Source organism: Myzus persicae, unplaced genomic scaffold, assembly GCF_001856785.1.
Source record: "Myzus persicae strain clone G006 unplaced genomic scaffold, MPER_G0061.0, whole genome shotgun sequence".
Classification (NCBI taxonomy): Eukaryota; Metazoa; Arthropoda; class Insecta; order Hemiptera; family Aphididae; genus Myzus; species Myzus persicae.
The window spans coordinates 138,279-165,140 of NW_019103872.1; the positions used below are offsets into that span (position 1 = coordinate 138,279).

Below are 26,862 nucleotides of genomic sequence, written 5' to 3' on the forward strand. Positions count from 1 at the left end.
AAAAAATCGAGATGAACAAGTTTAGCACAAAAAATATGTTCCAATAAAAAGTTGCACTGCTAGAGTGAACTTGGCAGCGCAAAATTTGAAATTGACCTCCCGGTTAAAATCATGTTCAATAAATGTTGAAAGTTGTCATACAATGTCCAAAAATTCACCAACAAATTTGTTGGACTGCTTGGACCGATGTCTGCTAATGTTGCGCTGCTAAGTTCACAATGGTAAAATTTTTGGCATTTTATATTGCATTTTTGCATTTTAAATGCATATTTACTCCATTTTTTCTACATTTTGAATGCATTTTTTAAGGTTCTTTAGTGCATTAAATTCACAGCCTTATCGATAACCATTTTTTTAAAAACTTCTATAGGTAGAAGTGGGATTTTGTAGTTTTTGAGCAGTATAATTGTTGCCCATCTCGTTGAAATAAAATACTTATACTTAAATTGAGCAGTCACATTTGAGACTTTTGCAATAATTATCTCTACAATAGTACAATGTAATGTTAATACAATGCACGGTTGAATTACATATTTAATTACTTTTTGCCTTAGGGTATACTCTCTTATACCTACCACCTAGGAAATAGACAACACGTTTAGTATGGATGTAATATGATAATAAGTGAATAACGTTTTTATCATTGTGCTTTTAGTTAAGTTAGTTAAGTTTATTGAATTCAAATTTTTAGAATTTTTCTCTTGCATAGAGGAATTGATTTCAAATTTTCATACAAGGAACTTTCCAAAGGTTGATGAAAATAAATCACTTTTGGGTAGACCCGTGAATCGTCGCCTATAGGTAATAGCTCTACTACATATTAGATTGGACCTAAAGGTCACAGGAAGACCATTCCTACTTCTATCTTTGTTATGCCAATTCAAAAGGGTTATTTTTGCCCTATCATTGACATTTTAATAGGGTTTTTTTTTCATTTATATTATTTATTAGTTGTTACTTATATGGTCAATATTGCGTGACATGGCAATGCCATATGCGAGTAACATATACTCCTCGTGTTCACTTATTCTGGTTCACTTATACCGTATATGATGATATATATAGGCACATATCATGTGAATATACATATGCATAATATGATTAAGTAGCACGTTCCCAAGCATATAGCTTATATACCTATTGTACGTGCGACCTACCTATTTTATGAATTAATGAATTAATCACCGGCGGCCTGCAATCGACTGATGTACATTATATAGGTGCTGTGTGGCACCCATCATACTGTATACCTGCATAAAGCGATATATTGAATTATTTATCGGCGATATTATGATTACGCACGAGACTCTATATGTGGTGGCGTGATAGTATAAATATAATGATGGGTGTGCGCGTGTGTAGCACGGTGGTTGGGGGGAGGGGTTGATAAAGGGTTGTGGTGGGTGGTGATCGAGATATATAATACACCGTGGTCGTGCTACCTATATTATATAGAAAAACGATGCGACCGTGTCGTGGTCGTTTTTTCAAACACGATTTTCACCGTCGATCGCTGAGCTGTTACTCCAATAGTAGCAGTGGCTACGCTCGGATGCGTGTACAACATAAACATATTGTACTATCATCAATAGCGTAATATTTCCCAATTTTTTACGAGAGCTGAAAAATGCCACCGGAAGGCGATGAGAACAGCTCTCGGACTTTACAAAATCCTCCGACACAGATAACTCGGGAAGCGGCATTCGAGTCATTCGAGGAACAGTTGCGGCTCGGCGCACGTGTCGTCTTACGACGACAGATGAACGACGGGCAACGCGATCCATCTCCTCCGGCGGCCGAAATCGGCACACCAACTGCTAACGAAAACCTCACCGCTGCCGAAGTCGATTTGACAATATCGCAATCGTCACCGCCTCCACTTCCGCCGTCACCGTTTCTCTCTGGACAATTCGAGGTAATGATCATCATTTATTGCAAGATCACTATTTTCACATCAAGAGAAACAATTCCCACTGGAAACATTGGGGGGACGGGGGGTTGGAGCTAGTTCCTCCAAAAGTCGTACAGGCCAAAATAAAAAAAATTGAAACATAATTTTATTTTATTATCATTTTCTAAATGTCTATAGAAGAGTACTGAGTAGGTTTATTGAATACTTTTTTGGTAGTAGTTGGTTAGGTTATATTCTGGGTAATATCAAATCTGATTGAAAAAAATTCCTTGGATGCTTTGTGAACTGCAAAAAATCATCATAATTTTAAGAATAAATTACAAAAACCGAAAAGCTTACTTCTGCTGAATAAAAATAAAAATAAATTCAATATATCATTGTAAGTACCTATAGGAATTGTTCGAAAATTGAACAACATAAAAAATATTTCAAATGCGTGAAATATTTCAGTATTTTAATACTTTTTGGTTTTTTTTTTAATTGTTCTTATAATTTATTGTCATAAATAGTACCATCAATGCATCGTTGTAGACAATAAGCCATTTTCTGAGAAAAATTAGCTATATAATTATTAATAATCGATAAATAACCATAATTAATATTTGTATTAAAAAAATTGTAATGTTCATGTTTTTGTAAAATATTTCACCATAAAGTTCATATGCAATATTGCATACTTCAATCACTACCTATAGGCATACATATAATTTGACAAAGCAATTCTGGAACGAAGGGGACGAACAATTTGAACATAAAACGCTGATAAAATAAAATTTGCTGGTAGCCATTTGCGCATTGTCTATTTACAAGGGCCAAAAATCATACATCGTTTGCACATCAATATATCTACCAATATAAGGCTATAAAATATATTTCAAAAGTTGTAGGTACCTTCATTATATATTAAAATAACTTAAAAAATACCAAATTCTAATCAAACTTGAAAATTCAACTATTTATTGTATAATTCACTCAATAATAAGTACGTAATAACTAATGAGTAGGTATGAATACTTACATAATTAAAATTTATTAACATTTTGAATATGTAATTATATTAATTATATATTATTATTTATAATTAATTAATTTTTACACTTCAGTCTGTTCGTAATATACATTTATATTTTTAAACAGAAAACATACTCGATATATTTTGAATATTGAATATTAAGAGCATCAAAATTTCAAATGAAAGTTAGTAAACAACTTACGCTTTTGGGCACCTCTCATCATCTGTTCTAATTAGGTATATTGTTAAACATAAACGATGCATAATCCAACATTGAATTTTATATTTAAATTGAAAATGTTTTGAAGTTTTAAATATAAGTTAATTCTTGAGTAGCGAGAACATTTTTTATTTTATTGTAAGTAATTAGCCACCCCAATAATAATAAGTACCTACTTTATTTCCGGCCATGACAAGTCATAGGAACATTATAGACTAAACCATGCATACAACCATACAGGCCCATATTTATGCGGACCCGAATGGACCATACAGGGGTGGACTGGGCCGGCGGGAAACCGGGAACTTTCCCGGTGGGCCGCTGTTCAAAAATAATTTGTTATTATTACATTACTTATTACTTAAAATAAAATAGCCAATAGGTATAAATTCAAAGGATGAATATTTTATATTTTCATATTATCATTACACGCGTGTATGAAAAATTGTTTACATTTGGTGTTTAAAAATAGATTTTAGGTTTTGGTTCGGCTGATACTCCATCAGGAGTTTGCGTATGATCAATAATTTGAATAATCTATTATTTTAGTAATGCAAGAAAATCTTTGCAATCAACCGCAAATAAGCATTAAAAATGTAAATACGTATCTATTACCTAAAATTATTATTTTTCCCTAGTATTTTTTTTAAATAATAGGTATGCAATATGAATATAATTTATTTCCAAAGGAAAAATGAGTTAAATCTAGTTATAACTAATAAAAGTTAATATACTACAATATAAGTGTCATAATATTTTATATTTTTACATAAGGTATTAAATATTATTAATAATAATTTATTATGTTATGATTAAATGACTTTTACCAATATATAATTTATTTGTGAAGTACTTCATTAATATTAAACAAAATTAAAATTACATATTGAAACTATTTGGTAAGTTTAGTTTAACAAATCTTAAGTTTCACACGAGTTCCGAACCCAACAGTCCCAAAAACCCCTGGCTAATAACTTCTTAGTTGATGCCATAAACAATTAATGAAAAAAAAAAAATCTTAAGTTATTTTCTGGGAAAATTGAAAATGTGTAGAGGCTGCATTCATCATTGAATAAAACGTTGGTATATTTAAGTTTTTACATTTTTGTGATGACGAGAAATGGCAAGGGCCGGGTCAAAATATAGATTTCCCGGGCAAAAATGTTGCCCCAGTCCGCCCCTGGGACCATTACCCCTTTGATGGAACTTGAGGACGATAAATTTGTACGAACTTTTTTTTTTATGTATTAACTATTAAGCCAACATAATTATAACTTTAAAATTATTTAAAACACATCTCAATAATAATTAATATGTTTATTTTACTTTCACGTAATACATATTTGATTATTTTTTGAAAAAAAAACAAATAAACCAAAAACTGTAGGTTAGAATAAGTTAATAAACCAACTTATTTATTATATATATTACGATGTTTTGTTGCTAATAAAAATGTATATTATTATATCGTTTAAAGGCGTGGTGCGCGATGGTAAACCGCAACATTATGCGTATGCTCAAAACAGAAAATCACAAACTTCGGAATAATATAATTTCCAGAATAATGATTTCTAAATTTTTTTTTGCACCATAGTCCTTAAATCGTTATAATACACGCTTCAAAAAAAAAAATCAGAAAAACGAGAGGTTACCAAAGTAAATTTTTTCCTTTATTTCAAATACGAGTTAATATTGTATATACATGAATTCAACATTTTTTTTTTGACACTGGACATCATTCCTCCTATCTTGCCACCAAAAAATAAGTGGAATTTTATAACCGGTTGAGAACCACAGGGTTATACATATGGGTATATTTACCTATATCAATAATTTTACTCTGATCTGATATTATAATAAATGAAATATAGGTATAGTGTCTTCAGTTCACATAAATAATAATATCACTCCAGAATACAATATGTGGTGATATATACCTAATGTTATAATTAGTTGTGTTTTTTAAACTTTTTTCTGGGGGGAGGGGATTTCCAACAATTTTTTTTTAGTTCTAATATGTTATGGGTATTAATTAGACAACTGTTATTTATTTATTGTTATACTTAACGTCTCTGTATAAACATTTTCTACATTGTATTATAATATCAATTTCAATTTCAACATCATTAGTTATCCTTTTTTAAGGGGAGGGAGGGGGGTCTAGTACGTCCGTAAATACGCTAGGTATAATATATTTTAAAACATTTGAGGAACTTTCTAAACTTTCTACTGCAGTGTTTTATTTTGTTTTTTTCGCAAACTTTAGATAAGTGATATTATATGAGGGGTGTATAGAATAGTTCACCAATTATCCGTGTCTATAAATATTTTGAGGGTAAAAATAATATTCACTCCCTCACGTGAATGAAGCTATATAATTATTTTTCACCTACGCAAAAAGTTCTCACAGCCGATATACATACCAATTACCTACCATTAATAACATTATAATTTAGTAGATACTGGTTAATAATATATTATGCTGTTATGAATGTTTTATACATATAAAGCATCGGAATTCTTCAACCAAAATGCACGCTGGACATAGAAAACTTGACACTGTTGATTTTGTGTTAGCCTATAAAAGGCAACGAATGGTTACGGAGGACGGCAGTAAACTAGACGACGAGACTGAAAGACGAAAGTTTTATCACGAATTACGAGCACATGGGATTTTGGTAAACATCGACGACGATCCAACGGTCAGTATTCGTTAAAACTTAAAATAAGATTTTTTTTTTATTATATAGGTAGTATTACTAGATTAAAGATAACATTATAAAAATACTTATATCATTTACTTAGATATAAGTACCTATACTTGCCTACCTACATCTTTTAACACATATTTTTATAATATTGGTACTTATAATTACTTAAATCAAGGTTAACTTATGTTATGTTATTAAAAAATTTTCTACATTCAATTTAAATTCGCTGATGCTTGATTTAAGCTAAAATTAAAAGCCATTTATTGAACATTCAAAATGTTGTTATCATTGCTTATTTTTGTTATATTTAAGTGTTCACTAGATGCAGGCCGGACGTGCTTTGCTTTGCTACAGCTAGAGCAGAGACTCTTGGGATGCAGTTGTCGGTGTCATGCAACCAGTAGCAGTAACAATGAAGATAAACAAGCAGTTAACAATTCGAAAGATGTTAATTATAAACAGGTATGTGTAACATCACTTAAAATCTTTAATTTCAATGAAATTTAGCATACATATATTTGTTACAAATTACGACTATGTCGTATGTCCTATTCAAATAGGTAGGCATGAAAAAATAGTATTAGGCTAAAATATTATATTGTTGCCAATTATACTGCAATACAAATGAGCCAAATTGACCCAGAAGTCCAAAGACGACATATTATTAACCATAGGAGTGTTTATGGGAGAGGCCGGTTGGGCACTGCCCCCCCCCCCCATCCCCGGCAAACTGTATCACCAACAAAATTACGCCAGGGTGAAAAAAAAAGTCGTGCGGTGTGTACCCTCCACTCTGCAGTACCTATAGATTTTGATTAATTGTAATTTTTGTAGTTACGCATTTATTAATTAGTGATAATATTATCATATTATAATATTATATTCATAAATTCTTAATAACTACTTAATATGGCCCTGTTGTGCCCATTTACCAGGTCTTGCGCTGTGATATCACAGATTAAATAAAATATTATGTAACCTGTGATAATATGGTTTTATCAAATGAAAATATCCAATTACTGATTATCATTTCAAAAATGTGTTTAGATATTTTTCACCATTGTGAATTTTGTAACATAAAAAATGAATGTTTCTTCACGCCTAAAAAAAAATAGGTCTCATCACAATTTAAAATTTGTAGTGCCCCCTCGACCACCAACATCTGAACACATCTATGTTATTAATATAACATAGGTAATAATATTATGTATAGAGGGATATTTGTAAAAATGTAATACCATACAGGGGCAGGCTCAAGGAGGGGGAGGGTATTATATATCCCTTTTGCTTATAGAATGTATAGTATAGAATATATGATAAAGTAATGGATGTATGAATGTATGTTTAACTACGTGGTCTGGGAATAGTCAACAATTCATATCTCCCCTTTCAAAAAAGCTGAGTAAACCACTAATACCATGAGAAATGTCTATGTGAAACCATACAGATACCTACCTACGGACCAAAAGCTACAGAATATGTTTACGCAAAAAATCTGATTATTTTGTCGTATACCAATACAAAATAACGAGAAAATATTATAAAATATAATACTGCAAGCATCAATTGAATAGTATATACCACGAGAGACAAAACAATAGATAATAATGTATATAATAGCCATTATCCATTTTTCGTCTGAAACTATTAATTCTAAAACAGAGTTTTGCAAAATATTATTTGCTCTCTCAAAAACGTAGATAGTTGTACCCATGCATAATCTGCATATGTTTGAATAATATAACATACTGTTTAATTGTGGGGTCTACTAATGTCTATAAGTATGACCTACCTGTATTAGCAGTTACCTAGTAGTTAACACTGACTAGCTAAATAAACCAAATTAAATCTATTTCTTAAATTGGTACGAAATTGAATATTAATTCATTCATGACTAATATGAAACGGAAATAGCTCAATTATGTAGATTGATTGTTTATTGATATTAATTGAAGTAGGTATTGAATACAATCTCTATATTCTACTTTACAATATACATATTCAGATTATATACAGAATATACATATTCATTCAGGCTGAATAATTCAGCTACTCAGCTACATCATATTAAAATACCTATACTAAATTAATATTTTAAATAAATCATAATATAATACAGATAATAATACTTATAACAGTAATTATATAAAAATAACTAAGTATGAAATTCTTTTTCAACAATTTTACAATAATATAAACTCCGTTTATCAATTAGTTATTTTTTATTTTTATGCACACAATAGACAACTGTTACATATAATGTAGAGTATATTTATTAATATTTTTTCAAATATTTAGATTTTTTAAGACATTTGAGAAGTTTTCAGTGGCGAAACCAACTCCTTTTTTTCAAATAGAAATCATGTTTTGATTATTCCTGAAAATTATTATTTAGAAGACTTTTTGAAAATATTGATTGAATTAAATCAATGCTTAAATCTAACCTCACGAGTGTCCAAGTTATTTAACTTTGTACCCATACTAAAGATAATAGAATCAGGATAATGAGTTTGAAAAATATGGGGGCTAATTTTAATTTTAGTTTAGATACATAAATCATTTAAAAAAAAATCATTGCTTAACAAATTAAAAATATTGGTTCTTATTTGAAAAAATAATTTTGTATCGCCAGAAGCCACTCCTTAAATAGTAAAAAGTCTATGTACCTATTTGAAAATATTATCCATAAGTAATAAATTATACATAAAAAATACGAAAATAATTTATAATCAACCCATGAGACATACTGTATAGGTATTATAATGAAAAACTTGAGGACACCCAACTTGGTGGATCGCCCGTATATATACACAAAACAAAAAATTATAATCACACAATTATAACACCATTATTTTAATGCTTTTAAAATATTACAACAATAAATGGCTATTTACCAAGCTATATTACCTACTTTAAACCATTTGATTTACTAGAACAATATATTTTGTAATAATAGGTTCAGCCGGTTCAGGCAGTGTATAAGTATGCATATTTTATGACTACTGCAAAGGCTTGCGTGACTTTTTTAGTTAGTAAACTGGTATGATAATTAATAAGTATTAACAATGTTGATTTTTTTTTTTGATGATCTTAATGCCATGACATTTTTTATAATTATTAGACTCTTTTTGTTGCAGTATCCAAATGGAAATGGTAATCACGAAAAACATAATAATAAATTAACATCTGCACAACGGGCTCAGATCGTGTGGCGTATCTTACTCCGAATCGGTTCTGGTAATAAGAAGGGCGCAAAAGTTATGAGTCTTGAACAATTGCTCGAGACCGATATAATTTCTGCCGCCTATCCAATACACGACGGTAGTATTAAACTCGAAGACGGGGAAGACGTGAACAACATTAATGATAGACGGGTGAGTTGACACAATTATAATAGGTGCATATTTTATAGACTAGATTGTAAATACCTAATACTTATATAAGGTCCTTTTTTTATTAGTTTAATAATAGTTATGCACTTATGCATATAATATTGTTTGCAACCTTTTCCATTTCCATTTCTACTTCGTTTTTATTTCGCAAAACCTGCAGTTTACATACATCAGATGTTAATTATTCATTTTATTTTTGTATTAGTACCTATATCTGACTACCTATAGTACTAATATAATAAAATACAATACCATTTTTTAACAAATACATCACAATAATAACATCGAAATATGCATGTGTAAAAAATCTAAATTATGCACTATAAAATAATATAATCTATTTAAAAACTATGTATTTTACTAAACCTATATTAAGTTTTACGTATAGTCGTATAGACTATACTTTACTGTGACGTAGAAAAACATAATATTACAATAATTGATACCTATATATTATAGTATATAACCAGTAGGGAGTAGATATAAATAACTTTCTCTTTCACTCCTCATACAATATTCAAATTCGAACTAACTTAGCTGAAATAAAATCAAATCTTATAAAGTATAAACACATAAACAATTTTTTTTTTATATAATATATAATATATGCAGTATTTTAGAATCTGAAATATATGGATATCTATATTTTTTTATGTAATAGCATAATATTTTTTATCAGAAAAAGACTTTTTAAAGTACATAAATTAAGTTTATCAAATGAATAAATAATACTGATTTGTTCAAAATATTGTAGCTATATTATATTGTACGTCTAATGAATTCGAATTTGACTCAATGTATTAACTTATAGCCAAAACAAAAAAAGGTGAACAAATGGGTACCGCTGTGCAGCACAGTAGTTGTCGGCATGTCCACGTAATAAATCCATATACCTATTTGAATTCAATAAGAAATCATTGTATACGAAAAACAATTTCGAGCGAAGACGTTGAGTCATCATAGAATACCTGTTTATATATAATTAAATTTAATAGTTCATTTTACACATATAGAGAAAATGGTCATTTGGCTAAGAATTCTAGTGTTTACAATTGGGTATTCGTTTTCGAATTACAACAATAATTGATAGTTTTAAATTCGTTAACTTACCGGAATAAATCCAATGTAAATTTTTTTAATTCGAAAGCTCATAAAAAACGTATGTTACTTTCAATTTTTTTGTTTATGGTAGAACAATTTGTAGCAAATCTTCCATTAAAATATCTAATGTTAGCTATAGAAAGAACAATTTACACTAATTTCCAAATAAAAAATAGTTTGAAAATTGTCGAGATTTTTGATAATTGATAAATTTTATCAACATTTCAACTTTAGATTCATATAAAATATAATCTTACCTTTGTATATTTAATACTTCTGAACTTCTATTAAGCAAACTCATGAAGATCCTTGCATTCAAATGATTGTCAAATATAATTGTCAAGCTTTTTTTACTAAGTGAAAAAGTTTTTATCCAGAGTAATTTTAAAATATGCACAATATTCAAAAAATTTCTCAATGCTATAAATAGTTTTAAAAGAGTCAAAATATTTCAAAAATGTTACCATACATGAACTATTTAAATATAAAAATTTGCTAAAAATTTGTCCACTGTTATTAGTTTTTGAGTTATACCAAAAAGATAAAATAGATTTTGTCAAAAATTAGTTTTGTGTAAAAATTCTCTCTTCAAAAACTACGAAGAAATTTTTAATTTTGACTTCTTAAAAATACCAACTAAATTAAGTTTTTTTATCAAAAAAGGTGCTGATGCCGAGAATCTAAGCATTTTTACAATCCCAAATGTTTTTAACTGACAGAAAAAAATCAACACAGATCATTGAGAAATCAATAAATGCACTCGCTATGTTCAGAATCTATAAGTGAAATATAATAAATTCTTATTACATATTTTTATGTTTTATATTTTATTTTTCTAAAGCATATATGGTACCAATTTATTATGACTTGAGGATTAACTAAAATTCTAAACTCTAATCATGAAAATCTTAGCGTATGTGTGTATACACACTTATATTATATTATATTTATTTTATACATATATATTATAATATTTAATAGACCTATATCCTTTTGTTTAAAATCCCGAGTGAAATTTTTTTTTAAAGAAAATAGAAAAAAGGTTTTAAAATACTCTTTTGTATTCATTTATCAATTATTATTCTTTACAATAAACTGAATTAACACACATGTTAGGTATCAAAAATAATTCTGAAATAAAATATTATCTTGTGCTGTAAAATATTTTTTACTAATAATTAATTAGGGTAATATATTTTTTAATATTTATTTAAATAAGAAAATTCTGTAGTGGTTATATTACAATACCTATATTAACCTATAATTAAGTGTTTGTTTCTGAATAATTAATTTAATACCCATCAACCCACTTTAGTAGTAGACTTTCAAGGCCCACATAAAGTATTCGTAACTTAGACAAACGCTGTCGATTATTAAATGGTTTAATTGATTCATAAACTGCTATAGGTTTTGTACGAAAACTGGGCTAGACCAGGTCTAATCATACCCCGACAATGGAAATCTGATGAAAACATTACTACTTTGATACGAAAGTATTACGGCATTCCAGTAGCTGTTTATTTCTGCTGGCTTCGGTACTATACAGTATGGTTAGTTGGTCCTGCCATAGCTGGACTAGTGTGGTTCCTTTATGGATTGATAACGACTCGTAGCGATGTGCCAACGTAAGAAACCTTAAAATTAATACAAAATGAACCAGATTTTTTAACAATAAAATTATATTTTTGACGCACTGCAATAATTATATTGTTTCCACTTATTTAGCCACGACATTTGTGATCCAAAATCACAAGTAGCCGATTGGATCTTGTGCCCAACTAGAAGTTGCAATGCGAGTTTCTGTGGCTTCACGCGGGTACTGGACACTTGTGGACTATACAGATGGACATCAGCTGCGACTTTCGATAGACCGGGCGCTGTAGTGTTTGCGGTTTTCATGTCATTTTGGGGTGAGCAATGAGCTAATAGAATTTCATTGTTGATGTATAAAAAATTATACATTTTTATCTTTCACTTGTAAAATTGTTCTTTTTGGTAGTTTTTAAATAGGCACCACCTACACAAAATGCATAAATATTTTATAACTTTTAAAATATTCAGCCTTTCAGTTCAACTAGGTTAGCTAACTAGGTGAACTTTTAGTTTTTAAAAGACAATATCTACTCATTTTTAATTACAGGAATTCGAAAAGTTTTTTTTAAAGAACTTGAGAGCTAATATTTTTTGTTTAACGTATTATGAAAAATAAAAGCTTTAAATGTATAGTCTCTAAAAAGTTCTCATATAAGCTTAAAATATAGCCCTGACATTTAAATGTAAACACGTAATTATAAAATATGTATAATCTTTTTTATAACTAGGCACCTTGATTAATATTAAATAATATCCATTCGACCTTCAAATAAAATGGCAAGTTGGGTTAAAAATTAAAATACCAAGTACAAAACACAAGCTAATATTGGTGGGAATAGTTTTTTGCAGAATCAGTGCTAAATTCTAATCATATTTAGCATTCTAAATTCGGATAGTAGATAAAAATGTATTAGATTTATATAATTAAATGCAATAACAGAATTCATAGATTAGGTCCACGCAATTACATAACATACAACAAATTAAAACTGTCTACCGCAGACAACCAGCATTGAACGTTAAACGATTATTTAGAAATTAATTTCTTGTTAATCCTTGAAAAAACCTTTGAAAAGCTAGGAGGTCCAGACATAAATCTTCACTCAGTACCAACCGACGATCAACCTAATCACCTCAATCGCCTAACATCAAACTCGTATGTGTATCGTGCCCACAGCAGGGCATTCCTAGACCAATTTGTGGGGGCGAGAGCTATATCTAAGCTTTAAACTCGGTATTTAAATGTAATTTTAAATTTCTCACTATAAAATGTATATTTATTTTCAAAAGTACGTATGCATTTATAGCATGTGAATTCTCCGTTTTACTAACTTGTAGCATGGTCAATGTTAAGTTCAGATTAATTCGTTTTACTTTAGTATAAACAATACTTTGATTTTCAACTTCAGTATCATTTCTGTAGGGAAAGTGAATCTAGTTGGTGCAATCGGGAGGTCAAAATAGAAAATTCCCATAATATTAATTGTTGTTAATGGAAATTGAAAAAAAGAAGTTGAGAGTAAATCTTCAGTAATTTTTTAAGTTAAAATTTTTTTTGGATATTCACCGGTAAATTAAAAGTAGTTTTAAAATTAAGTAGGATAAATAAAAAACACATTCAACATATTTATTATAGATTTCATAGTTGATTGCGGATGTAGGTATTATAATTAAATTCAATAATAATTAATAAATAGTTAAATAAGAAAAAGGATTCTGAATGAAGTCTTTGTGCCGTCCTAGCACATACTTGTATAAATAATTCAATTTAGTCAATAATAAAAAATAAAATTAATAAAAATCGAAAATATTAATATGGCTATTTATAGCTGAAAAAGAGTCAAAATATTTTGAAAACTTTACCATGTATGGAAAATATTAAAACTTTCTAATAAAAATATTTTTTGAAAAGTTCAAGTAGGTATACAGTTAACAGTTTTTGAGCTACATAAAAAAAATCAAATCGATTTTGCGAGATATTAATTTTGGGTAAAAATGCCCATTTTTTCCTGACGCATTCAAAAACAACTGAGCTTTTTTAATTTTTACCTTCCAAATGCACCAACCTAATTTACATTATTATATGACATAATATCAACACAAAAGAAGCTGATATTGAAAATCGGAACTCATACAGTCATACCCCAAGGCCCAAATGTTGATGACACATAGAAAAAACGCACCCATCATTATAAAAACTATACATTTATCGATACACTCAGAATCTAAAATAAGTACTAAAATATAAAGGTTAAAAAATGTGTTTTAATTTGTATAGTATGGAGTAAAATATGTTTTAAATATTTGCTTTATTTTTGCAATTTAGTATACGTTTAGAGACCAAGAATTTAGAACGTCTACGCAAATGCAACAATGATTTTTTTTCATATTTCTAATATTATAAATCGTATTAGTTAGAATATTATTTATTCGCCTTTCCCGTAAAATTTTTTTGATATTCTAACTAAGCAAGTAGTAATAAGTATCTTTAAACTAACAAAAAATGAATAAATTTAAAATTTAGATAACCTATTTTAAAATTATAATATAAAAAAGGTGGGTAGTGAGTACTACAAGTTGCACAGTAAGTCAGTAAGTGTCTTGTGGGTCACAATAATGGATATCGTGTTGAATTTGAATTCAATGATATAAAAATATAAAATAATTTTATTCGAAAAACAATAATGCTGAGCTAAACCATCGGCCTATATTTCTCGAGTATCAATATATTTTATGATATTATTGCTATTTAAGTAATTTATTTTACTAAAAGTAAGAAAAATCTAAAGTAGATTGAATTAGTTTTTGCCAAAAACAATACATTTAAAAATGTCATTGTATTGTATAAAAATATAAAATATTTTAATACACAAAATACGTTGAAAGTTTCAAGTACCTACTCATAAATAATATTTTTAAATTACAACAAAAAAGCTAAAATTAAGTTATTATTTGGTTAAAATATATATCTAATGTCGTCCAAATTTAAACTTAAAATATCTATAAGAAAAACTGCGTTTTATATTTTTGAGATTTTTGGTTACAGTCTTTCTTTTGACAAATTTTGTATTAAATTGTCAATCCTTAGCTATAAAAATGAAAACTTTCGACAGATTTTTTAATACAAAACAATTAGCAAATTACGGTGATTTTGGTGAATTATGTCATAATTTAAAATTAAAATGCTTATAAAAAAAAATTGTAGAAAATCTTAAAAACTTATGAGAAATCTTGTATTATATTTTCGAATGTTAAATATAAATAGATCATTTTTTTTATATTTATATTTATAAAAAATTGTAATTTAAAATAACTATAAATAGCTTAGTAGAAAATCATATTGTGTATAGAAAATGAAAATACAAACATTTTCTGAAAATTTCAAGTATCTATGGTTATTTATTTTTAATAACAAGAAAATTAGAAAATCGTTCCATGTGAAATGTTTAGATTTACGGAATATCCAATATCGAAATAATTTTAACTTCGAACTCTCATACAAAATTAATGTGAGCATCTAGTAATTTTTTTTGGTTAAGGTATCCCTATGATAGGTCTTGTAATACATTTTCAAAACTTAGAAATTAAAATAAGAATGTTTATGAATTTCTAATTCAATACAATTTGCAAATTATTGATAATTCGTAGACGTAAATAGAGGTTGGCTAAGGAGTAACTTAGCCCATTATGAGCCATCGGATGACTACGAGTTGGTTCCCAATTGTCGAATGGTTCCCGGATTGTCTACAAGTAACATAAGAGTTGGTTCTCGTGAGCTTTCATGATAATACAACCTTGTTAAATTAACTTTTCAAATTATTATGATGTAATCAACCAGCAACAACTTCCTTCCCATTTATTCAGACTTAGGACTGTCTAGAATTCAAATAAGTTCGAATAGTTCAAAGTTTCAAACACTATCTAGAATACCAAGGTATGGTTAAAAATGTTGCTCAGTTTAATATATTGATATATACATAATATACGCTACATACGTATTTGTCAGTAATAATAATTGTGCTTGTAATAAATAAGTAATAATAATGTACCTAATAATAAGTTATAATGGGTAAATAATATTTGAAAAAAATTACGGTGGTTATGCAACACATTTTTAACGAACTGTAGGTTCGAAAATTTGGCCCTCTTTCAATTTTTTAATATTTTTGTCAATAAACTTTTCCTTATCAGTAATTTTTTTTTACTTTAATTTAATTGAGCTTCTTTATATATGTTCCGCATTACACCACTTTTAATTGTTCAATCAATAAAAAAATATTTGGGTGGGCGGAATAAAATTTAGAATTCAGTTTTCCATGAAACGATTCGCAACAGTTTGTTGTTCGTTCTGAAGTGGCTGAAAAATGTGCCCAAATTGTTGGTGAAAAATCACTATCATTTTAAATATAATTTTCAAGTACACGATCAAAAAATGTATCAAGTTTTTCATGTACTGGTTTTAAAGCCATCAACTCAACATAAACGTTTTGTATTATATCAGGTGGCAATAGAGGTAATCCGAAAAATTATTTCAATACTACTGCAAAACCTCTGAATCTTTATTTTTAAATTTATCTGAAAGTCCTAGAGATCGAATTTTTCTCCACCACACCTGTCCTAAGTGGAATCTACATCCTCTTCATTTAGACTGTGGCCAAACTTCAGATACTGCCACAATTTTTTTCGTAAAAAGCTTCTCCTGGTAATTAGGAAAAATTAAAAAAAAATTTAAGCCAAATCGGCCCAGCCGTTCTCAATTTATGAATAGTTATACATTTTTGGCTCCATTTTTATATATATAGATGAAAAGGTGAAGATATAATATACTGGTTGATTATTTTTCATTAAAAATAGTTTATCATTAAAAAAGTACAATTGTTTTTGAAATCTTTTTTACTTTTTTGAATGACAACTTACGGTTTTAATTTCATATTCCAAAACGGAATACTTTTCTAAGTATTTCGATACACAGAAATAGAATTTAGGACAGTATAGTTGGTACTTTATGAGTTAAGTATTTACAGTATTGATGAGCGGAGTGGAGTACCTATGGTACGCGGTAACCTTTAAAATGTGGCCCACTGATCCGATCATATGCTACCATAACCCTTTTCATAACATAAATTCAGTTCCTATGTATTGAAATACTCAAAAAAATATTTTGGCATTTTGCATTCAAAGATGAAATTTAAATTGTATGTTGTGAATCAAAAAGGTAAAAACTTACCAAATTATAAAGATAAAAAATATAAAAACAAAAAAAATACTGTTTTGTAAGGACTTGAAACCATGTAAAAAAAATATTTTCACAAACATTTATACTTTTTGAATAATAAGTTTTCAATGATAAATGATTCACTCAGTATATATTTTATAACTTGACAAAACCTTTTTTTCTTAAATTAAATGTACACACTACACAATAATACAGTACATATAATTAATTTACATATTTTATCATGGATTCAGTTATGTGTATGTGGTTGATGAAAGACGAATCTGCCACTCTTTTTGTTCTTCAAACCTTTCGGCCTCTGTATTTCAGAACTCTATTTACGTCTAGGTCAGTGTTATGTAATAATTATAATCCATTGATTTATATTACACAGCCACGGCATTTCAACAACTGTGGACCACGTACTCGTGGCAGATTTACGAACAAAACGATGGCGAAACACCGCAAACGACGTTCGAATGCTGTGCCGACTGTTCCGGGTCGGACGGCGAAAAAGTGCCATTGCGGCGGTCCACTTGGTCGCCGCCGACTCCAGGACCGCACCATCGCCGCCGCGCGCCGCCGTCCATCGCAGTTCACGGGTCCGCCGTCCACCCGACGCCGCGGGACGCCAACCGTCGATCGCCGGTGCTGTCGGTGGACGTAGCCCGGCGGTGGTGGATGTCCAAATTATCGGACGCGTTGAGGGCAATAGCGTTTTTCGCGACACTGGCCACCGTGGCCTCGGTGCCCATACTGATCGTGGTTTACCGCGGCCGGGCCATCGGGTGGCTCATGTCGTCCGTGTTCCACCAGGACGGCGTCGGCGGCGACGGACGGCCGCCGCCAACGGTAACGGCGGCCAGCCACGACGACGACGACACCGCCGACCACCACAGGCACCACAGCTTCTTCCTGTTGAACTACACCAACAGCGGCGAGCTGAGCAGTTGGAAGACGGTCGTGGCCGCCGCTTGCGCCACATTCGTCCAGCTCACCGCCATCGTGGCCGTCCACCGCGGCTACAGTAACGTGGCCGAATGGCTCACCAAGTACTCTTATCGCTCGGCGTACAACCCACGGTACCAGAGCCGTTACACCGTCTACATGTCTTGCTTCGATTCCGCCAATTATTATTCCAGCTTGGTTTACATTGCTTTTTTCAAGGTGAGTGGTGAAACAATGCAAATAGTCACCTAAACTTGATACTTCGTAGTTGTCACTATCGCAAGGGGTATATTATGTTTAGATATTCACCACTATCTGCACCTAGATCGAGTGTTGTGAATATGAAACTTCAAGTAGTAGCTGTGCCAACAAAAATTGATTACCTAGAATATATTATAATGTGGGCCGCACTAAATGAATCATACAAAACAAATAATTGTATTTATAATATTTGTAATTTCCTAACTGGGTGTTTAAATTGAAAAAAATCGAATCAACCATCCATTAGATATTATTTATTATTTTCCATTGACCCTGGTGGTCGAGGTCAAAGAAAAAAGATTTGAGTCGTCAAGAGTCACGTGTTTGACCATGTCTGACCTAGAATCATCATGAGGTGTCCATTGTGAATATCCTCATATAGTTGACTTCATATAAAAATACTCGCATCACACTGTAACAGTATCATATTATAACAATGAAATATAATGTAATATAGGTCTTATTATATCAACACAACTATGTCGAAATTATATTTAAAAATATTTTCGTTCTTATTCTTGCTTTCGTATCCGGTCTTTTTTTTTTTGCTGTTTTATTTTATCCATCTACTGTAGTACTGCTAGTAAGTTGCCAATTTTATAGAATTGTAATTGATATAATGCATTTATTAAATATGCAGCTTACTTTACCTAATAATTTAACTGTTCATTTATTGCAATACAATTTGTGAAAACTGAAAAGTCTATTCAAATGTAGCATGAAATTTCATTTTGTGATTAAGCACAAACAATAATAACAGTATGCTTACTTACATATACATATACTATACACACATTATAAAGGTAAAATGGTTAATGTTATTTGTGGTGTTTACTTAGGGTCGCTTCGTATCTGGACACGGACAACACTTGGATAGTTCGTCCAGATTCACACATTTTTGGCCCATTTCTATGTTTCGAAGTGTTATGCATCATATTAGAGAAGATGTTTGCGATCCTGCTGCTGCAGGAACAGGATGCGTGCCAGAGCTGTGTACCCAATTGGCCATTATAATGGTGGGCAAACAACTGATAGACAACGTGATTGAGTTGACGACGCCGTTAGTCATATGAATCTATTTGTAAAAATTAATAAATTTCAATAACTATATAGTTATTGAATTGATGAATCACAGGCTAACATTGAATGTATGGCGCCGATGGCGGGCTAAAGAGAGCCGCCGTCGAAATAAATTGCATGGAAAACTGCCGGACTCTATCGCCGAAACACTCAAACACCCGAAACAATGGCAACTCGACTATCAGCTGGAAGATACTGGATCGTTGGGCCTTTACCAGGAATATTCGGAGATGGGTACAAACCATAGAGTAAAAAGAATTTTACAAAAACACCCACTTAATATTTTTATAGATTCATGTGGGGCACCGAGGCTTAGATACCTAATAAATTAGTTGATGGCTTAGAGCGGTTACTCTTGTAACCTTGTTGTAACCTACTCGTCCTTGAAGATTTCACGTTATTTACGTCTTTGGCGGATAATTGGTATATCCGTGTATTATAATCACGGGCTTTAAACATTTCGAAAAAATTGACATTAATATAACAATTTTTACCTAAGGAAACCTATCCAACCTTGTAATTAGGTGTCAATATTCAATATATTATTATTATTTATTTATTTATTCGTATGGCAATAATAGAAAACAAATAAAAATATTTATGATAATTATAACAATATTATTATGATAATATTTACGGAGTACCCAGAGCTTACTATATTCATATTAAAAATGTAATTATGTCTTTGATCTAGTCTTAATGAAAGCTGGTGATGGTTAACCATCACCTATCAAAATATCCTTATAGATAGTGGGATTGTATTATAAATTATTATTCAATTTTGTTAATGTACGTGCATACCCAACTAAATTAATCGCTTAGGGTATTTAAGGATGAAAGATAACATGATTTAGTATTTTGGCAGGAAACAATTTATTTCTTGTGGATTTAACAAAGCCAGTAGAGTTGTCATATTTCGGCTCGTTAATAAGTTATAGACGAGAATGCGTAAAAATATCGTTGACTTTTTGTCATAGGTGGCTCACTATTACCTATGCACTCGGAGGGCGGATGATGCACTATTAAAATGCATTGATTCCTACGTTTATGTATCTATTTTATAGTCATTCAATACGGATTTGTGGTCATGTTCACAACGGCATTTCCACTGGCTCCGTTGTGTGCTCTGTTAAACAATGTATTAGAGCAACGTCTAGACGCGTTCAAAATGGTAGCAGCTCAGCGACGTCCAGTCCCCTCCTACTACTGTGATAATAAACAATATATTAATAACGTCATCCGAGGACACATAACGTGTTGTGATAACTGTAACAAGCTGTGCACGTGGATACGAGTGTTGAAGATTATGTCATTAATATCAGTACTGTACAACGTAAGTAGTTATACACTTACATTATACTGGTTGGTTAGTAACCTGGAAAGCCTTACCTATTTGAAATAGGATTTAACCATTACAAAAAAGTTCTTTAAAAAAAGATAATTTTTATTAATATTAAATTCAGACATTTTTGAAAATAGGTAGCCCAACTTAATGTCAACTTAATTACTTAAATTTTGATTGATCATACGTTTATCTGAATTAGGCATTTATGATTGCGTTTACCAGTGACTTGTTACCTCGATATGTGTATTCTCAAATCTCGACCGGAACGTCGTCTTCGTTGGAGGGTTACGTCGCTTGGTCTTTATCCTCGAGTACGTCAAACGTCACGTTATCGTCCAATATAGAGTAATATGTTACTTATAACATACATTTTACCTCAATGTCTAGAGAGAAATGTGACTGAATACTATTACGGAGAATTAGAAAACATAGATGGACCTGAAACATGTCGGTACAGGGGATACGGAGCTGATGCTAATTCGGAACACAATGACTACAGAAAATGGCAAGTGTTGGCTGCTCGGCTAGCGTTTGTCGTGATATTTGAGGTATGCATATAAACTTAAAACTCGAGCACACAAGGTACACTGGTACACAGGTACAAATGTACTTAAGTCAGGTATTAACAAACCTTTATAACTCATGTAAAACACTTACACTTTACAGTGTATGTATTCACAAATATTGTCTGAAGTAATATTTCCATTTGCCATACAACATTTACATTTGAATTAGGTAGATTGATACGTAATTTTAAATGTAATTTGCAAAAACTAACAATTTATAAAATAATTATTTTAATTAATTATACACATATACCTACATACAATAATAATAGGTAGGTCTGCATAATATAAATATATAATACAATAAGTGACAAGTCTATGAGATATAACTATTTATCAATAGGATTAACCTTGATACTGATCTTAGTTAAATAATTACCCATTTGATACAGTATTAATGTAAAATATAACAATAGTTAAAAAATAAATAAAAATAATAGAAAAAAATAATAAGTACCTAGATAGTTGGGTAGTCAATAATAAAAAAACAATGTTCAAAATTAATTTTTTCGATATATTTGTATTCATAACCTTACATATTTTAAGCCAAAATATTTGGACATAATATTCAATTGTTATTTCATTAGGTTTATAACATTAAGGTACATTTATTGAATAAACAAAGACAATCTATAGCTTATTAAGTATAAACTATACAAAGTATAATATTTAATATGAATATAAAGAAATATTTAATTTCAAATTATTATTATTAGATAACTACAGAGTCGTAAAATATATTAGTATAGTATGAATTTATAATGATTTTAATAAATGGTCTATTTTAGCTCTATTAACAGTTAACACTAAATATTTTCGTAATAGAAGATAAATTTGTTTTATACAATTTTAAATCAGTTTGGAAACCAGAAAAAAAAACTTTAGTTTTAAACGTTAGTTTTGAACCTTGATATCAGTTTAGAACTACGTCCCAACATAAAGAGTTGGTGCTTAATTTATGTGCACCAATAAATAATAACTTGTAAAAACATGTAGGTAATTAATAGGACGTAGATACTAAATACATTTAACCATTTTTAAAATATGATTTGAGCTATACAACTACAACTGAACTACCAATATACCGAGTGAATATCTAAATGTAATGTAAAATAAGGTGTGAGGTGCCTACCTAACGATAAATTATTACATTGTTCATGTATACTTTTTTATAATATTCATAATTGTTATGTAGAATAATAATCTAATTTAGAAAAAACTACAAATCAAGTACCTAGATATGCATAACTATAGACTATAGTGTATGTATTATATAGGTAACCAGCACTACATAATATTATGCAAAACACACCTTGAAACTCACCCAGAAATACTCATATCACATTTTTGAAATTTGTTGGAACCTATTTTAGTTGTAATTAAACTGCATTGATTTATTAACACAACGGTCACAGGTTCATCCCTCTCTATCCCATCTCACCTCATCAACGAATAACTCTTGTTCCAAATCCATCCGCTTATTATAGCACCCTGTAGTATATAGGTATATCTATACCTGTTATGTTGTATAAGTATTCAGCTTTTCAGAGCAAATTTATTTTCACCTAGCTTCTACAACATGTGTATCTCGTGCAGGTCTTTTCCATCCCAAAAATCGAGTTCTATAACCAGTCATGGACTGAATTTCATAACCTCTGGAGTTTTAGTATTATAGCATTATGGCATATAGGAAATACCTGCTTAGAAATACCTACCTAAAATACATTTATATGCACATGTACCAACTACATCATACGCGTGTGTCTCGACAGCACTGCGTATTAGCATCCATCGCGGCCCTGGTGTACTTCATTCGGAAAAGGTTCGCCAAATACAAAACTGAAGCGAAGCCAAATGTCGACAGTCCGTCCGGTGACAGATCAGCTGCAAGTGCGACAGTCGTCACTGACTCCTGTGACTATTCGGCGGTAATCTATGCAGCAGATGGCTCTTTGGCTACTGCTCCCGACAAAATGGAGGAAGGAGAGCCTCAGGCGTTCAACAGAAATCCGGTGGCTGTGCCGTCAACCTTGGTAGTAGTCGATATGGAAAACGAAGATCAAGAAAAATGGACGAATAACGAATACTCCTCTCCATCTAGGAGGCACGGACCTGAAGATAGACTGCAGGATTCGCTACGTTTTTCCGCGACTTGACCCGAGTACTTGTATGATATATTATTAAATAGAAAATATTTCTTTAAATTAAACAGTGAAGACTAACATTGTTTACGACTATTCCTATATCCTATAGTCAAAAAGAAATAAGTTTTTGATCTGATTCGCCTCGAAATCCATAGTTTCCACCGTATTCCACAGAATATACCTAGATGTGCTTGGAGATTATTGTTCCTCAGTCCCCAAGGTCCACTTGCAATTAATTGCGAGCTTTTAAATAAATTTGATTTTGTATTCACATCTGCTCGTGGCTAAGACATTGTGCATTATAATACAATAATTTATAACTAATTTCAGCAATTGTATATTTATTTTTTACCACAGTGCTCAGTGCTTTTTCAATATTTTGGTTTAAGAAAAACTATAATAAGTAATCTCTACTCTCTAAAAATACTTTTTGAGAACTTTTGTATATAACTGAGGCAAATACTGAACCAGTTTAAATTATAATATGGTAGTATCTAAGTACCTATTTGAGTTTTCTATGCCTGTTTTTTTTTAGATACGAAAATATTCTGAAAGTTTTATGATAAGTCATACTTATTTAATACCCGACATCTTAGTACTAAACATTTTACCGATATTCGTTGATATAAACGACATAGTTTTTAGGTCCATTACTACAGCACTGCCGTGTTTGACATTTCAAAATTATTCATTAGTATCTACCTATGAACTTTATTTTTAAACAACTGTATACACTTTCTCAAACACGAAAAAACATTATTTGTCTATGTCCGTGCTGCGGTGACGTTCCCCAGCACTCCATTTATTAAATTTTGAACAAATACAATTTGCAATGATACAGTATAATGTATCTTATTTTATACATATACAACTTTGTATAACCAAAAACAAATTTTGTAAAATTTAACAAACGCAATTATTTGTCTGAATAGCAAATAAATCAATTCGAAACTTAAGAAACTAGGCGACATTGGTAAGTGAAAAAGTTTACTTTTTAATAGCTTTTAATTAGTTGGTTAATAAATAGTAACATATTACATAGTAAAATAATATAATATTTTAAGTTATCAAACCAATTTATTATTATAAATAAAAAACAACTATATTATTAATAATTGAATTTTGTTTGACTTTGGGTCGAAATTTATTATAATTATTATTTTCATAACTTACCCAGGTATACCCGCCCTTATCAGTGGCAGTCAAATCATTTTGTAATGAGAAGTAATTTAGCTGATTTTATAACATGCACTATTTGATCATAAAAAGTATAATTTATGGTTTTAAAATCAAAAACATCAAAAATAAGTACATTTAGGTATTTTAATTAGTGTAGAATAATGAGACGGAGATTTTTATACAATAAATACTGTAAATTAATTGATTTTATAATAGGCAACAGCACGTGTACGTAATAATAATTATAAATATTGAAACGATTGCAGGTTATAAAAATGTATTATACTATTTATACTATTATTATATTTTTGATACACTTAATGGTACAACAGCAAATAGTTCCAATGATAATGATTAATGACTAATTTGATTTTAACTTGAAACTTTAAAAAAAATTATTTCTATCATCAATCTATAATGAGAGTAAATAAAAAAAATAAACAATGAAAAAAAAAAATTTTAAAAAATCAAACATAGAAATTATTTATTGTATCACGAACTTAAACCTTAAATCCTATTAGTTGATGGAAGTCCTTGCTGCGAGATTGTTGAATTTCAAAAAAGCTAGATATCACTAAAAACTCCGAAAGAAGTTTCACTTCATACGCAAAACACAACGGTTTTTTTTAAACTTTTGTTTTAATTTCAGCAAGTTTGCGAAAAAAAGGAAGAGATATGTTAGGAATAGTCTTGACTCTTGACGATATAAATGATATAACTATAAACTATATAAGAAACATCACATTCCTATTTTATTGCGAAATTGGAAAATGGTTAGGTTAGGTATCCCTATTACTCAGAAGTTGATGACCTTAAAACAGTTTAAAAATGTCCTATATAAATGCAAATATGACTTAAAATTACAAAAAATTAAATTGTGAAATTGCAAATAGGTACCTAATGGTTTAAAATTAATAAAAATAATTTTTTTTTTAAATGTCTTATACAAATTATAAAAACTTATAAACTACTCAAAATCAGACATAAAATTGGATACAATCATACGTTATTTCCAGCTTTTAAATTAACAACTTTATGGTCGACCGGATGAAATGATAAAAAAAGGAAGCGATTGTAAATTAGTGAGTGTAATAACGAGGTAAATTATTTGATGAATGATATGATTTAATAGTGGGTTTTCAATAAACTTCTTATTTTTCTTCAAAGTATCTAATTAGTAAATTATGTACCTATACCAAAATACAATCAACTTTGTCGAAAAATAAATTCCCGTTTTTGTTTTTCAGACGCATTTGAAAACTCCTCAAACCAATCGGATTTGTATATTTTATCATATATACTTCAAATAGCTAACTATAAAAATTGAATTTGAACGTTAGGTACCTAATTTAATTTGAATTTACCTTTATTTTTATTATTTACTTATTACTTATGTAATTGAATTTTTTTTTTAATTAAATTAAATTTAATATCACATTAAAAAAAATGTTATGTCCATATTACTATAAAAATTTGACTACAATGGGTAAAGAAGTTACTGCAGACCCGGGAGAGCTTAGTACCTTACCTAAATGTATTCGTTAGGTTCCTGGTACTGAAGTATACCGGGGATATACTTACCACTTACCTATGTTATAGTACCTAGGTGGCTAGGTATATAAATAGGTACCTACCTACCTAGCTGAGTACTGAAAACTGAAGTAGGCCGAGGAGGCGCATACTAGTAGTCTTCCGAAGTCCAGAAGTTAAAAAGGTCGATCATTTGTAAACAAATTGCCTCCTGGTGGACCTTACATTTTTATCGTAAACGAAAATGGTCTAGTAAAGGTACCATGGATTTGTTGCTAAAAACATGGGAGGTAAGTATTGACCCATTCGGGAGCTAGCAATGCCGGCTGGTAAGTCACTACACTTAGAACGTTTCCCCAACCAACGCCTCACCAATTATATTATTATTTTTAATAGTTGTATACTTATGTAGGTAGCTATAATTTATATTAATGTAAATGTTTTTTTTCCACCTTAGCCTCACTAAAGGTACCTACATAAAATAAAAATTGTTTTGTTAGTGATGTGCTCATATGAATCAAATTCGTTGTTGGTTTCCAATTACATAATGGTATGTAATTATATTTATATGAACAAGTAAAAAATATTAAAAAACTAATCATTACATTTTTAATTTTTATAAAACAATGTATCATAATCTTCTAGCATGCTAT

At 30.0% G+C, this 26,862-nt stretch overlaps 1 protein-coding gene across 1 annotated transcript; it reads left to right on the forward strand.

The window, feature by feature from the left end:
• Window positions 1-5,658: 5,658 nt before the first annotated feature.
• Window positions 5,659-23,580, forward strand: LOC111035700 (anoctamin-5-like). Its single transcript, XM_022317424.1, has 13 exons — window positions 5,659-5,846; window positions 6,168-6,317; window positions 8,993-9,229; window positions 11,756-11,973; window positions 12,074-12,258; window positions 15,590-15,691; window positions 17,551-18,323; window positions 19,205-19,425; window positions 19,501-19,679; window positions 20,510-20,778; window positions 20,990-21,101; window positions 21,178-21,338; window positions 23,129-23,580. The coding sequence occupies exons 1-13, from the start codon at window positions 5,676-5,678 to the stop codon at window positions 23,510-23,512; spliced, it is 3,162 nt and encodes a 1,053-aa protein (XP_022173116.1). The 5' UTR covers window positions 5,659-5,675; the 3' UTR covers window positions 23,513-23,580.
• The last annotated feature ends 3,282 nt before the right edge of the window (window positions 23,581-26,862 follow it).